The following is a 14,560-nucleotide window of genomic DNA, read 5'->3' on the forward strand; positions in this document are numbered from 1 at the left end:
AATATTATCTCTCCATGTGGTTTGCACCAGAAGGAAGACTCATCTGTTACTCTTTTACTTCCCTAATGAGCCTCAAGCTGGTTCAAGCTGGTTTAGGGGGCAGTGATCGATCTCCTGCCTCCTTTAGAGAGGACTGATTGTTCAGATTTAGCTGGTTGATGTTAATCTCCTGCAGGACTCACCTTTTATTCTTCTTGTTTCTTCTTGCCACCTCACTCCCAAATAAAACTAAATAACCAGGGGAACAAGAAACAATAGCCTAACGCAGACAGCAAGGTGTGGTGGCAATGCCTGATGGCCAGGCTCGCTGTTTTTCTTGCTACTATGGTAACTATTAAACACCCTGTCACATCTTTTGACTGCTCTCTGTAAATGCCAAACTTACTTTACATATAAGTGCTCAAATCACCTCAGTTACCTAAAATATTTTCAACACCTTTCATGATTCTCTGTCTTTTTAAAAAAGATTTATTTATTTTATTTATTTGAGTACACTGTAGCTAGCTCTCTTCAGACACACCAGAAGAGGGCCTCAGATCGCACTACAGATGGTCATGAGCCACCATGTGGTTGCTGGGAATTGAACTCAGGTCTTCTGGAAGAGCAGTCCGTGCTCTTAACTGCTCTTAACCGCTGAGCCATCTCTCCAGCTCTCAAGATTCTTCTTAAATAGATTTCTACTATTTTTTCTTTTTCAGATTTTTTTCATAAATGTTAAATGCAGTATTGAAAGATTTCCTTCTTTACACTCCTTGATCTTCATATTCTCTGAGAATGGCAGAATATTGTGAAAACATTAATAGCACATTTTTCTGCGGCCAGAGAGGCATCTTGGTGAGTAAGAGTGCTTGCTGTACAAGCAGGAGGACCAGGGTTCAATCCCAGCATCTTCCTCAAAAGCTAGAAGTGGTTGTGTGCATGACTCCACCCCCAGAACTGTGTGTGTTTTGGGGGAGGGGTGTTGAAGACAGGAGAATCCCTGGGGCTTGCTTAATGCCAGCCTTGCTCCAGGTCCAATGAGAGACCCTATCCTGAAGGAAAAAGGCAGAGAATGGAGAGCAACCAACAGCCTCCTGTGCTCTCTGTGTGAGTATAGACATGTTCGCCCTTATACATAAATGAACTTATACCACACATACATTGCTGGCCCATATGCTTGCATATGAAAAACTTTCCATAACAGCACTTAATTACAAATAAAAGATTTAATACCTAGAGTTATTTCCAATTGTCTGGAAGATTAATACTAGGTAACTGAGCTCTCATTCAATAATTTATTAGATACATTATCTATTAAATACTGAAAAGTGTCATGCATTATACAGATTCTGAAAATGAAACAAGATTAAGAAATGGTTGCTAGGCCTGGTGGTGGATACCTTTAATCCCAACACTCTGGAGGTACCAGTTGGAGCTCTTCTAAGTTCGAGGCCAGCCTGGTCTACATAGCAATAACAATTAATACTCAGAACAATCTTCACTAAGTACTTCATAAGTTAGAGATTTATTGTTGTTGACTTTCCTGGCGACCAGGAACCCCCTCCCCCACCCCCGTGCTATGGCTCGAACTCAGGGCCTCACAGACTAGGCTGGTGCTCTACTCTGGAGTTACACTACAGGCCTAAGAATGACCATTTGGTGGCGACATGGGTTTCTCCACTATTCCTGTCTTTCCTTTTTTTCACATGGCCGAGGATCGAACCCAGGGCCTCTAGCTTACTAGGTGAGCACCATAGCACAGAGCTACATCTCCAGGTCCCGAGTTCCTCTTACATGCTTGGTGTATATGCAGTTTACAAAGGGCTTTCATGCCTGTCTCATCGGAAGCAGGGGTCTTTAAAAATCACCCCCCATTGTAGACATTGCTTCCCTTCAGTTGTATGTATGTGGAGCTAAAAATGCCCAGCGGGTGTTATTATGAAGACAGTGCCTGCTGCACACCTGAGGGGGTCATTTGCTCTTGGGTTCCTCAGCCATCAAGGCCTCTTAGGTCATGAACTCAGAAATGCATCCTTACTTCATGTTTGCTCTACAGTGTCCCTTCATTAGTGGCTGTTTGTCCCTCCTGCTCAATGCCTTCTCTTTATGGAAGAGTTAATGGAGGTGGTCAAAGAGACAGTAGAGCTGGATTTTTTTTTTTTTTTTTTTTTTTTTTTTTTTTCGAGCTGGGGACCCAACCCAGGGCCTTGCGCTTGCCCTAGGCAAGCGCTCTAACCACTGAGCTAAATCCCCAACCCCTAGAGCTGGATTTCAACCTGGGACCTGTACTCTGTGACCAGATGTCTTCTAAAGACACTATGCAGTTATTAAATGCTATTTATCCAATGATACAGTCTTCCATTCTTCCCAGCATAGCACAAGCCTCACATACAAAGCTGGTGCATGTTCACTGCTGTTTTAAATAGTCAAATATATCTATGTGTGCTAATGTGTGTGTGTGTGTGTGTGTGTGTGTGTGTGTGTGTGCATGGTACATGATGTGTCATGAGGTCAGCATTTGGAGGTTAAGGGTCAGTTTTGGAGAATAGATTCTCTCTTTCTACTATGTGGGTTCTGGAAATTGAATTTAGTTTGTCAGGCTTGGTAGCAAGCACCCTTACCTTCTCAGTCATCTTGCCAACTCCTGAGCAATTTTATATAATATGTCATATGGACAATAGTGTTGTTTTTGGTTCTTCTAGGGTGTACCTGTGCAACTAGGGATTATGTAGTCACTGGATCACATTTATTAAGTGTCAGCCCTAACATAGGCAGGCCTGTGGAATACGAGAATCATTAAGTTTTGGCCTGACTTTTTTTTCATTAACTAATATTTTAAGACAGGGTTTCTCTGTGTAGTCCTGGCTAGCCAGGAACTGGTTATATAGACCAGGCTGACCTTAACCTTATAGAGATTCACCTATTTATTTTTTTTTTTTTGCCTTCTGAGTAATGGGATTAAAGGCATGTGTCATCATGTTAATTTATTTTTATTTTTATCAGAGACAGGGTCTACTATGTCGCTCTGGTTGACTCGAATGTTCAATTTTCTTGCCTCTGTCTCCTGGGTCCTGGAATTACAGACGTGTGCCCAGCTGGCTTGTCTTTAATTGGACATTCTCTTCGGATTTGCTTAGGATCAGTTAACACCAAACCATTAGTAACAGTTTAGTTTTTTTTTTTTTAATCATAATTAATCCTGTGTGAGAAAATTAGTAGCAAGAAAACTCTAGCAAGATGTTCAAATGTAGACATCAAAGGATTCACCTATGCATTTAGGACTCCTTTCTTAGAGAGAACCTCAGACTTACTACTGAAATGTTGCCAAACAGATTTAAATGTCTTCCAGACACACCCTGTAGTCCCAGCGCTCCTGAAACAGAGGCAGGAAGATCACAGGTTCTAGGGCTAGCTTGGTCAATCCAGTGAGCTCCAGGTCAGTGAGAGCTACGTGGTGAGACACTGTCTCAGAAGACTCTGTCTTAATCTGGAGCAATCGAATCATTTTCCTCATGCTTCCCTTTTGCTTTCTAGAACCAAAGAAGGGCTCAAGGATTGTATATCCCGTGATCTAGCCCTAGAAGCAGGGTGGGGCTGACAGTCCCCAGCACAGACAGACTGACTCCGCCTGCCTATCGGGTTAAGGGGTCAGAGCGGGCGCGTCCTCGGACGCCTTTCCGCTCTCCCCTGGGCTCTTCCTGCCACCCGCTGGCCACGCCCCTCGCGACATCGGCTGGTCATGGCGGCGCGGCTGTGTGCGCGGTGCCTCCCTCCGGCGTGGCTCTGCAGGTGCAAGCCCGACTGTTCCCCAAGTTCCCCCGCGCAGGCCCCGGGGTACACCCGAGCAAACCAGCTCCCTTTTCTTTGTTGCAGGCAAGCCGGGCAGGGCCAAAGCCGGCACTACCGAGCTGCAGTCTGCACCGAGTTGAAGCAGCCCCTGACCATTCAAGAGGTGGCTCCTCGCCCTATCGGGCCACAGGAGGTAGGGTGACAAGCTTGACCCCGGGATGCCTCCTTGTATAGTTCAGAACCTCTGCCTTTCTTAGCCAAGCACTGCTTCCTGCTTCAATCAAGATCCTAGTTCCCAAGCCTAGGGGGCGACCCAGAGGCTGGAGCGCACCCACTTTAGGCTGGAAGGTCAAGCCCTTTCAAGGTTCATGGAAAGGCCAGAAGCATTAAGGAAGCCCTCCCTCAAAACTAAAGTATGGGCCTCTTTAGAAAGCTCCAGAGACGTTGCCTTAGAAACAGCATCTGATTTACACAAGACTTTGCATAACAATACAGATAAAAGGACCCTTATTCTTTGCTTAGCCCCCTTCAGTGTCAGTATCAAGTTATCTGCGGTTCCCTCTCCCCTAGGCCATTGCCCCTGTCCCACTCTATCTCATGAGAATACCTGCGGGGGCGGGGGGGGGGGCTCTGGTGTCCTGCAGTAATTTGGGATGGGATTCTTTTGTGGCTTCTGCCAGGAAATGTGAAAGTCACCTTGCCTTTTGCCTGTTGACCACTCTGGTGACAGTGTGTGACACATGGGTAGTACAGACCGAGAATTTGAAACTGAGTGGAGTAGGCAAGAGTATCTTGATGTTAGGAATTGCTCATGAATGACAGACGGAGATGCAGCTACAGCCTAAAGGTCACCCGAATGGGGCCTGTGGTTAAAACAGATTATTGGAAGAGCACGTGATCGCAGCCACTCAGCTTCTCCCATCTCGAGTCATTCATTTCTGGGAAATCGGTGCTGTTTTGAGGACACCGTGTCATCCAGGCTGGCCTTGAACTTACGATCTTCTTACATCAAGTCTCCAGAGTGCAAAAATGCCTCACCACTCTTGCCTAAGTTGGTTCTTAAACCAAGATGGGGTGACTTGAGGACAGTGGACATGCTATCCACCAGGCAATAACTACTCCAGGTTTTGGATGCTGAGGGCTCCAACGTTTTGCTTTTTGTATTGTAAGGGGTGAGCTCGTGCAAGCTGTGTTTATGTTATTTTTATGGGCCTTTAAATCCCTGGAGTTTGGAAAGGGCCCCAGCATGTGGCACATACTTAAAGAACGGAGAAATGAATGATTCTGATAGATTAGAAAATGGCGTCTCACCAACCTTCCACCGCTACACTAACCTTAAACAAGTAAAGAACGTTGACTTGGTATCCCCACTGGCATCTTTTAGGATTCCACCCCTTGCTGGGATGTGTTCTCTGTTGAGCACCACAGTCATCTGGGCCTGTTCAGACAGATTGCCAAGCCGAGCCTTCCCATGTATGATTCAGTATGGCGTGTGGCCTGAACGATTGAATTTCTTACCTTTTTTTTTTTTTTTTTTAGACAAGAGTCTCGTTATGTATCCCCAGCTGGCTTGGAACTCACAGAAACCCGCTCTTCTCTGTCTTCTCAGTGTTGTCATGAAGGCGTATGCCTCCATACATGGGGAAGTTTGAGTTTCTAACCAAATCCCAGAGGATGCCAGTGATGGTCCAGGACCAACCAGCTTTTGAAGCTCACTGGCTCCTCGAAACGTCTAGAGCAGTGGTTCTCAGCCTGTGGGTTGTGACCCCTCTGGGGGGTTGAATGACCCTTTCACAGGGGTCCCATATCAGATTTCCTGCATATCAAGCATTTACATTATGATTCATAATAATAACAAATTACGATTATGAAGTAGCAATGAAAATAATTTTATGGGGGGGGGTCACCACAACATGAGGAACTGTATGAAATGGTCGCAGCATGAAGGGGGTTGGGAACCCTGCTCTAGAGAAACTACTGGCCCTGTGGTTGCAATTCTTCCTCAGTGATGGCTTTGCCAAGAGCACAGAAGACAGGGATCTAGGCTCTCTTCCTGGATCCCAGCTACTCAAGTTACAAGCATAGTTGCCCTTGCTTAGATAATGCCCCGACACCCTGCTTAGTGACCGACAGTCTGTTGTTCCCAGCGTGGAGCCAAGATCCTCAGTTCAGACCTACAAATCTCAGTGTAGTGTAGAGCTCTCCCTCCTTGTCTGTCTCCTCTTCCTGCCCCAGGCTTGCTCGGTTTCCTTTTGTCCCTCATGCAGGGCATTTGCACCCACCTTTGCTTTTGTCCATGCCAAGCTCTCACCTCCTAGTACAAGGATTACTTTCCTGGTTTTCTTGGCATTCCTCAAGAGCTCATGTAAGACCCCCAGAGCGGGGAGACCCTCACTCAAGTCTCGGGATGACGCAACCCCCCAAGAACTCACACAAGACCGTCCTTGCTGTAATTACATGAGGTTTATCGATAGCAACCAGTGCACTGGGGTCGAGACTCGTATCCCACGCAGGGGCAGTGGAGTTCGACCACGACCTGAATTTTCACAGAGCTTATAAAGGAAAAAACCACAAACCAGGGGGAGCAAGAGGGAGGGAGGAGGGGAATTCTAAAACCATAAACAGCCCATACAGTTAGATCACATGCTAGTCATGTACAACACTAAGCAAACACACCCAGGGCATTGTGACATTGTGATTAGGGGTAGTGACATTTTACAGGGCCGTGGGGTCATTGTGGCCGGAGGCTATGGGTCATTGTGGTTGTTCCAGGAAACTTTTCATGCAAGAATGTTTCGGGAACTATTGTATAGCAAGGGAGGGTGAAAAGTTCATGTCCTCACAGACCCTATTTCTTCTTTTTGGGTAGCTAGGCGGCTTATTACTTATTATTGAATTTTTTATTTCTTCATTCCCCACTTCTTCTTTTTTATTGGCTCTAATCTTAGAGCCATTGTAAAAGCCACCAGCCTATTGAGTATACATGGCCCGAAAGTAAGTAGAAGCATGAGAATTATAATGGGCCCAACCAAAGTAGAGAGGAGAGTGGTTAACCATGGGGACTTATTAAACCAACTTTCAAACCATCCCTGATGTGCTTCTCTGTCTGCCTTTTGTCTAACCTTTTTCTAAGTTTATTCATGGAGTCTTTAATTACTCCTGAATGGCAGTTCTGAATTCTCTATAAGCCTTGTATTGTAACAGCAGATGTCCTTGTGCTGCCCTTGCAGCACCTCGATAGCCTTAGCCCTAAGTAATTTTCAACTCCTTTTTTTTTTTTGTCTTACTAAGTCTTTAGCATCAGGATTCCAATCTGGACACTATCTAAACCTATACACCAAGGTCATGACTAGCTTTTAGAACTTCTAAACTTATATAGATTGTGATCCCTGAGGCACAGTCCCAAGAAGTGTTAAGAGTACTAACATATGCAATGTTATATCATTTGTAATGGAAATCAAGCCTATCCCACACCTATCTTGATAGAACCCAGGACAAACATGACTGAATTTCCCTCTAGGTCCCAGCTCTCAGCCCCAACAGCTAGTACACGGCTGGTGAGGGCTGAGAATTGACAGCTGTCAGGGTGGTCAGCAGCACCAGGTACAGTCCTTTCCAGCGAGGCTCGAATGTCTGGGCTTAGTGTAGCTGCAGTCTCCGACCTGGAACTGATGGGATGTCTCAGGGGTCTCCGGGGCATAGGCTGCTGTCAGCTGTGAGCAGATTTCTTTCTGTATCACCTGTAGGTCTTTTAGCCTGGCACACAAATCATTATTACTATGGCACTATGACATGTTGGTTCAGTAACATCAACTAATACAGTCAGGGGAGCTGAGGCCCCATTTAAGATCTCAAAGGGGTAAGGCTGAATCTGGAAGGGTATTTACTCTGAAGAGAGCAAGAAGGAAGGAGTATCACCCAGTCTGTGCCAGTCTCCATGGTCAATTTGGTCAGGGTCTCTTTTAGAGTTCTATTTATTTACTCTACCTGTCCTGAACTTTGAGGTCTGTAAATACAATGTGATTTCCAATCGACCTCTAAATACTTGGCCACACCCTGGCTTACCTTGGCAACGAAAGTAGGGCTGTTGTCTGACCAGATTACCTTAGGCATTCCAAATTGGGGAAAGATTTCTTCCAGTATCTTCTTGATGATTGCAGAGGCCGTCTCTCGTTTGGTGAGGAAAGCTTCTATCTATTCCTGAAAAAGTATCTACAAGCACTAGGAGATACTTGTGATTATATTTTTCTGGTTTTATCTCAGTGAAGTTCACTTCAACTTTTCACTAAACTCTCTAGGTCTCTTTGCCCTGTTTGCTTGCTAAGCATTCACTTATTGACATACCTTATACTTTCTACTGTCTCTCTGGCTAAAATCTTAAAGTCTATTACATACACCTTAACTATTTGGACAAACTTTTTATCTAAGTGTGTCCATATCTGTATTTGGCAAAGTGAGTTTTTTCTTTGTTCTCTGGGGAGTATAGCTTTCCCCTCAAGTGTGCCATTCATTGTCCTTTATCTTTTAAGCAATTTGGGCCTTTTCTAAGTGAGGCCATCCCTTAGTCCGATCCTAGTTCTCAGTGGCTGTCTCTTGCAGGCCTGTAACCAGGATAGGCTCCTGCATAGCCATTTCTCGAGCCACTTTATCTGCTTTGTTACTGCCCCATGTCACTGAATCTCTTCCCTCCTGTTTTCCGGGGCAATGAATAGTACTCACAGTTGTTGGCTTCACCAGGGCATCCAAGAGATGGCAAAGGCATCTGCAGTGCTGATGTGCTGGGGGTGTAGAAGTTCAGCCATCCCAGATGACATCGTTTTGTCCACCATGGCAGCACCCACTTATCTCTGACCTTCATTCATGAAGAGAACTGTTCCCGTCTGTGACAAGGTCCTCGGCTTTCAGAAGCGGTCAATCAGCCAGTCGCAGAGGTCTTTCCTCCACCCATGGGCTTCTGTCAGTGCTTGACACTCATGCTGTGGTGGCTCCAGGTCCGGACTGGGCAGCAAGGTGACCAGATTGTCCCCAACCAGTGGAGAATCTAGTCCATGGCAGCTGACCAGTGGTCCCATCTTTTGGGACACTCTCAGCCACTCTATCACAGTTTAAGTCCTGGATTGGGTGATAATTGTTAGTGCCCGGCTGGCAGGAACGGTGTGTTCCAGGCAGAAAAGCACTAAGCCATTCATCTCCCAGCATCAGGTTCTGGTGCACTGAGACAGGTCTTAAGCTCCACATACACAGTCTGTAGATATGCATACACATGGCCTCACCCAGCCATTTCAGCCCACGCAAGCCATTTTGGGGAGCAATTTTCTCATGAGCAAGGGATGGGGGCAGTCAGGGATGACTATGAACTAGTGGGTTACCCGGCCCACGCCAAGGTCCACTGTTCTTCGGGCAGTCCATAAGTATTGTTTGTTGCCAGTAGCCCCTTGCACTCAAGGTCTTTGGATATTGGCCCACTGGGGGGCATAGGAGCACAGAGCATTGGGTCCCTGTATCCACACTTCCCTTCTATCTCTGTACATAGCCAGCACTCTAGGACCAAGAAGCTCTCCAGTGGCCCCTCTTGTTCTTTCTTGGACAGTCCCTGACCCAGTGTCCTTTTTCTTTGCATTAGGCACACTGATCTTTAGCCAGTAATTCTCTTCTGTTGCCAGGTACTATCTTCCTAGGTTCCCTAACTACTGTGGCCAGTATATGTTCCTCTCCCGTCTTTTATCTCTCTTTAGCTCTCTAACTTCCTCTTCTTTTTGTCTCCTTTCTTCCCTAGCTTTCTGCTCTTTTTACCTTCTTTTCTCTTTCTCTTTCTCTTTGTTTAACCTTACTTTCTCTGTAACTTATACTAACTCTCAGCAACTTAACTTAACCCTTCAAGTTTCTGTAACATTCTCTTCATATCCTTTCCTTATCTTGGCCAGATTGGTGGGGCACTTTCCAGCCCCTCAGAGACCCACCCTTGGAGCCTGGCGGCAGACCTGGAGCACTCCCTACCTTCAGGCGTCTGAAGAGAGCAGGCAGAAGTGAGGGCCTTCTATCCGTGTCTGGAACATTTTTTTCTGGCCTCTAGTAGGATTCCGTCTTTCCTCAGTGGTAAAGAAGACCTGTAACAGCTACTAACAAGCATCTCAAATGGGATGGTGAGAAAACAAGAGAATCTTGAGAATAGAGGTCTATTGAAGAGGGCAAACAGCATTTAGTCACACAGCTAAACCAGGAGGCTCTCTTGGGACAAAAAGGCCATTGTAAATATAAGCACAACTTTGTCTATGAAACAGAAAGGCGAGCAGAGGGGCAGCCTATCTGTTACCGGCTGTCTCTCTGGACTTAGATTTTCCCTTAAGGAGTACCTCTCTTCAGTGTCAGCTTGGTGGCTTTGCCTCTCAAGAGAACCAGCCTCCAAATGACACTAGGCTTCTAGTAACAACTAATAACAAAAGGATGGAGAGATGGTTAGAACCTGCGTGCTAGATACTAAGCAGCTGACAAAAGAATTGTAACCAGTTCACCTGGGGCTATCAGGACCTCAGTAGCAGCCCTTTACCAAACTGTCTCACTGGGTTTAAAGGCCCATGGAAAAGAACACATTAATTCTGACCTTGACCACCGCCAAAGCCTGAATTCTAAATTTTGACTGGCAAAACAAAACAAAGTTCTTTACAGCTTGTTGTAGATTCTTTGAAACTATTTTAGGGGCTCTTTTTGTCCCCCAACCTGGGGCATTTTAACCATAGGGGCAGGTACTGGCTGCTGTGGGGATAGGACCAAAGGCACTCTCCATGTTAATGATGATCAGCGATAAAAGTAATTTAATGTTGGAGACTGACTCCTCCCTTGGAATAAGGACAGCAGATAAGGCAGGCTTCCTTAAAGAACTTCTCTTAATAAGTGCTCTCCTTCTGTGAGCAAATGTCAGAAATTCCTTTCTTGTTTTCCTTATAGTCCTCTCCCACCTCGCTCTCAGCCTTTTTAGATCGTTCTTCCCGCAGCATTTCTAACACCGCCTGTCCCTTTTTTTATAGCCTGTTGACAGCATTTCTGATCTTTTAGGCAGCTACGCACTAAGTGCCATACCGGCTGAAACTCCGCTTTTAAGATTCCTTACTCCCAAGCAAAATTTAAATCACAGCTGGCTGCGAGCACAAGCACAGATAAAACACTATGTTTTTGTTTTGTTTTTTCTTTCCTTTTTTCAGAGCTGGGGACCGAACCCAGGGCTTTGCGCTTGCTAGGCAAGAGCTCTACCACTGAGCTAAATCCCCAACCCCCACAGGTGCTGGTATTAAAAATTAACTTTGGCTATCAACCAACACACCGCCACTAGAGCGGGGTCCACAAGATTAAGTTTCTTACTCACTAAGCATTAAGGAGACCAAGTAAAACTCTTCGACGAACAAAGCAAACAGTTTCATGATTTCAAACACAGTCGTCGGTCCAAGATTTTAAATACAGTCGTCAGTCCAAATTCAAACACGAAACGAAAGTCAAAAAGACACTAACAGACACCAACACGTCCAGAAAACCACAGTCAGGTCACAAAGAAGACAAACAATTCCAACAGTCAAACAAGTAACAAGCAGACGCGCCGCGCGGCTTCGGTACCAAACTGAAACCAAAAATTCAGACGGAGTCAGCGAGGGTCTTGGATCCTCTACTCCAATAAAATTCAGACGGAGTCATCAAGGGTGCGGATCCCTCCGAAAACGGACGGAGGTGCCACGGATCCGGATCTCCCTCTCCTCCAACCACCCTTGGAACGTCTTCCAGGGCTGCGGGGGAGAAGTCCGAGCTCGTCAGCTCCTTCTCTGGCCCGCCCAGATAGTCCCCAGATCTGAGCCTATTGATCGATCGTTCACAGGACAAGACACAACAGACAAAAACCACTCTGGAAATACAGATGGCCAGGAGGGCAGGTCTTTTCTCCAACCCAGGAGAATCACTGAATCCTCACAAGCACCCAGATGGGAATCTCCCAGGCGTCCCTGGGGTCCCTCCTCACCTCCTGGGACGTCTCCCAGGGCAGTGCAATCAGTGAGCCCCAGGCACGTCTACCGCCACACTCGCTTCTCTCTCCTGAGAAACGAGCCTCCCCTCTCAGCCCGAGATGGGAGTGACTGCAGAAACCAGAACTTCAGAACTCATGAGCAAATACAGACCCAGAGTAGCAAATACAGACCCAGAGTATAGCGGCACAAAACACAGACACAGACAAAGACACAGATGCTATCTCACCTCCAAGTGGGTCTTTGGAGACGAGGGTGGTCACCCATCCCGGACGAGCCCCCAATGTAAGACCCCCAGAGCGGGGAGACCCTCACTCAAGTCTCGGGATGACGCAACCCCCCAAGAACTCACACAAGACCGTCCTTGCTGTAATTACATGAGGTTTATCGATAGCAACCAGTGCACTGGGGTCGAGACTCGTATCCCACGCAGGGGCAGTGGAGTTCGACCACGACCTGAATTTTCACAGAGCTTATAAAGGAAAAAACCACAAACCAGGGGGAGCAAGAGGGAGGGAGGAGGGGAATTCTAAAACCATAAACAGCCCATACAGTTAGATCACATGCTAGTCATGTACAACACTAAGCAAACACACCCAGGGCATTGTGACATTGTGATTAGGGGTAGTGACATTTTACAGGGCCGTGGGGTCATTTGGCCCGGAGGCTATGGGTCATTAATGGTTGTTCCAGGAAACTTTTCATGCAAGAATGTTTCGGGAACTATTGTATAGCAAGGGAGGGTGAAAAGTTCATGTCCTCACAGACCCTATTTCTTCTTTTTGGGTAGCTAGGCGGCTTATTACTTATTATTGAATTTTTTATTTCTTCACTCACATACCCTCATCATGTGCTTTCTCCTGTCTTTAAGACTTTATATTGAAGGAATCTTAGAAAGGACTGGAAGAGCTTGAAGAGGCTCGAGATCCCATATGAACAACAATGCCAACCAACCAGAGCTTCCAGGGACTAAGCCACTACCCAAAGACTATACATGGACTGACCCTGGGCTCCAACTGCATAGGTAGCAATGAATAGCCTAGTAAGAGCACCAGTGGAAGGGAAGCCCTTGGTCCTGCAAGACTGAACCCCCAGTGAACGTGATTGTTGGGGGGGGGCGGTAATGGGGAGGATGGGAGGGGACACCCATAGAGAAGGGAGGGGGAGGGTTGGGGATGTTGGCCTGGAAACTGGGAAAGGGAATAACAATCTAAATGTAAATAAGAAATACCCAATTTAATAAAGATGAAAAAAGATGAAAAAAAAAAAGACTTTTATGTTGGGTTATAATTTAACACATATGAGCCAAGCATGGTGGTTCAGGTTTATAATTCTGAGAGGCTACAAGTTTGAAGCTAGCCTGGGCTACATAGTGAGTTTGAGGCCAGCCTGGGCTACATAGTGAGATTCTGACTCAACAACATATGGCTTTTTTTTTTTAAAGCTTCATTATTATTTAGTTGGTGCCTTTTCTGTTGTACTTCCAGGTCCATAAAGGCAGAAACTTAGTCCATTTCACCTTCTGATAATCTGGCTCATGCTTCATTTTCCTGGCATATGGTTGTCATTCATTTACTCAGTAGCCCTTTTAAAATGAATTATTGTAGAGTGAACATTGTCTCTAGGGTGTAGACTTCTATGTTTTGTTGTGCTGTGTTTCTTATGCAGGTCAGAGTCGATGTTCATTTCTGTGGCATTAACTTTGCTGATAATTTGGTCTGTCGTGGTCAGTATCAGGAAAAGCCTCCTCTTCCCTTTACACCTGGTGAGTATGGGGGACCAAGGAACTACCTCAGGAAGAGAAGAATTCTGAGGACTCCACAGCCACATGCATCTTCACAGACACTGCTCCTCACTCTCTGCCAGGCTCGACCAGTGAGGTTTCCGTTATTTATGTCGTCATCATTGTTACAGTAACTACCTCATGACCTTCCCCGTGCAGGCCTGTTTTGTCCCCAGTTTAGCATTGTACCATCCATAGATGACGCTCAGTGGTCTGGTTTGATTTTCTGTTGCTGGGATAAATAAACTACACTGACCTAAATCAACTTGAGAAAGAAAGGGTTTGTTTGACCCAAGCAGAAACTGTGGAGGACCGAGGCTTGCTCTTGGGCTTGTGTTCAGCTATCCTTCTACTGCCCAGGGCCCTGTGCCCGGAGATGGTGCCACTCCCAGTGGGCTGGACCCTTCTACATCAATGAGCAATCAAGAACACGCCCCACAGACATGCCCACAGGCCAATCTGACCGAGGCAACCCCATAATTGACACTCCCTCAGATACTTCTGGGCTGTGTCACGTTGACAGCCAGTGCTAAGAGGACATTCACTAACTACTTTAAAATGAATAGATGGGCAACTGTTTACACAGTGTTGTGTTCTCCAGAATTCTTTTCTGTTAACCCTAGTCAGTCCTTTCCCTTCTCAGTGTTGCCTCAGTGTCAGCTTTTCTCCGAAGGATCTCAAACATGCTTGCAGCTACTATCTGTAGCCTCATCAGCACAGACCTTAAGAAGCTCAATGCAAAAGGTCCAAAAGGGAGAGGAGGAAGGAAAACATTTAGACATGTCTTAGCAGCCCACTGTCTGAATTTTATTGTGCTCTGTTTAGTTACTTTTGGACCATTTTTGGTTTCTCGAGGACAGGATTTCTCTGTGTAGTCCTGACTGTCCTAGAACTCACTCTGTAGACCAGGCTGACTTCAAACTCACAGAGATCCACCCACCTCTGCCTCCCAAGTGCTAGGATTAAAGGCATGAGCTATCCCCCAACCCCTAGCTACTTCTAG

The 14,560-nt window shown here is 46.1% G+C and overlaps 1 protein-coding gene across 2 annotated transcripts in view; it reads left to right on the forward strand.

Annotated features, from left to right (window-relative positions):
- Window positions 1-3,617: 3,617 nt before the first annotated feature.
- LOC116911377 (quinone oxidoreductase-like protein 2) overlaps window positions 3,618-14,560 on the forward strand; it is a 40,549-nt gene continuing 29,606 nt past the window's right edge. Inside the window, exons 1-3 of one of the 2 annotated variants that reach the window (XM_032915318.1) lie at window positions 3,618-3,768; window positions 3,853-3,961; window positions 13,443-13,539. In XM_032915318.1, coding sequence (XP_032771209.1) covers window positions 3,719-3,768; window positions 3,853-3,961; window positions 13,443-13,539 — 256 coding nt within the window. In that variant the 5' untranslated portion in view covers window positions 3,618-3,718. The remainder of the gene's footprint in view (window positions 3,769-3,852; window positions 3,962-13,442; window positions 13,540-14,560) is intronic. The other variant, XM_032915319.1, reaches the window with a different exon arrangement.

The sequence above is a fragment of the Rattus rattus genome, chromosome 10, assembly GCF_011064425.1.
Source record: "Rattus rattus isolate New Zealand chromosome 10, Rrattus_CSIRO_v1, whole genome shotgun sequence".
Lineage (NCBI taxonomy): Eukaryota > Metazoa > Chordata > Mammalia > Rodentia > Muridae > Rattus > Rattus rattus.